The sequence below is a fragment of the Histoplasma capsulatum genome, genomic scaffold (genome assembly GCF_000149585.1).
Source record: "Histoplasma capsulatum NAm1 scaffold_1 genomic scaffold, whole genome shotgun sequence".
Taxonomy (NCBI): Eukaryota; Fungi; Ascomycota; class Eurotiomycetes; order Onygenales; family Ajellomycetaceae; genus Histoplasma; species Histoplasma mississippiense.
Window position 1 is genome coordinate 966,933 of NW_001813982.1, and position 976 is coordinate 967,908.

Sequence of the window (976 nt, forward strand, 5' to 3'; positions counted from 1 at the left end):
CTGAACCACTACACCAGTTGCAATACGTAAGCCCTTCGATCACCAACCTTAAAAAGCAAAGGCAAAAAGCAATTTCGCAGCCTTACAGTCATGTTCCAAATCCGCCTCGTCCATCTCAAGTTGGGCAAGACGGTCGAGCACAATTTTCCGCATACTTTGCAAATTTGCAATCTTGTTATCTATCTCGTAAATTTCTGCACTGCACATATTTTTCCTTATCCCCATCAATTCCAGCCGCCGACTGAAAGTGTTCCTGTCCTTTCTCAACGAGGATAGAGTGGGTGGCAATGACCCCACATTCGTTCCCGCCCCATCCAACAACTTCTGCCCGCGCGAGCTTCGTCTCCGATGCGATTTTCTATGTTCGTGTTCACCTTCGGGCATCGAGGCCTGGAACCCTTGAAACAAAGAGTAGGTGCTCGTGTCCTCCGGAATGTTGGCTAGCAAATCATCCGAGAGGGACGAGAGGGCGCGAGTTTGGATTTCAGATGTGGATAGTTTCGATCGGACGAGGTCCGTGGGGGTGGTCTGAGCCAGAGAAAACATCCTCCGCTGCATCGACGGGCGACGCAGCTCTTTACGAATGTCATTGACGGCAGAGTGATAGTGCGTTCCTCTGGGAGTGTCCTGCATCGGGCCTATGAGATGGCCAGCCGTGGTCGTGACTTTGCGGCCAAAAGCCTCGAGATGCCGAGTCTGAGAAGCTGTGTTAGAGGATCAGAATGTAAAATAAAAAACCCCGAACCCTTTTATTTATCTTTTTGATTGGTTTTTCCTAATTTCCAAATTTGATTTTTCTCTTACCGTTAAGCCGGTCCCCAACACGGAGGTAGTCTCGTCGCTGGAAGGTGAGTCATTGCGGGGGTACGAGCTGGCCATGGAAGCACGAGGGAAACACCGGAGAGAGCTCAGCTCCTATGGAGAATCTCAGCGGAGAGGAGGGGACGTGAAAAAAAAAAAACGGGGGGAGAGCTGG

At 50.5% G+C, this 976-nt stretch overlaps 1 protein-coding gene across 1 annotated transcript in view; it reads right to left on the minus strand.

Moving 5' to 3' along the window:
* The window catches only part of HCAG_00288 (conserved hypothetical protein), a gene marked incomplete at both ends in the record, with an annotated part of 2,952 nt that extends 2,073 nt beyond the window's left edge, over positions 1–879 (minus strand). Inside the window, 3 exons of the mRNA XM_001543192.1 lie at positions 156–194; positions 375–696; positions 805–879. Of these exons, the coding sequence (XP_001543242.1) occupies positions 156–194; positions 375–696; positions 805–879 (436 nt within the window). The remainder of the gene's footprint in view (positions 1–155; positions 195–374; positions 697–804) is intronic.
* Between the last annotated feature and the right edge of the window lie 97 nt (positions 880–976).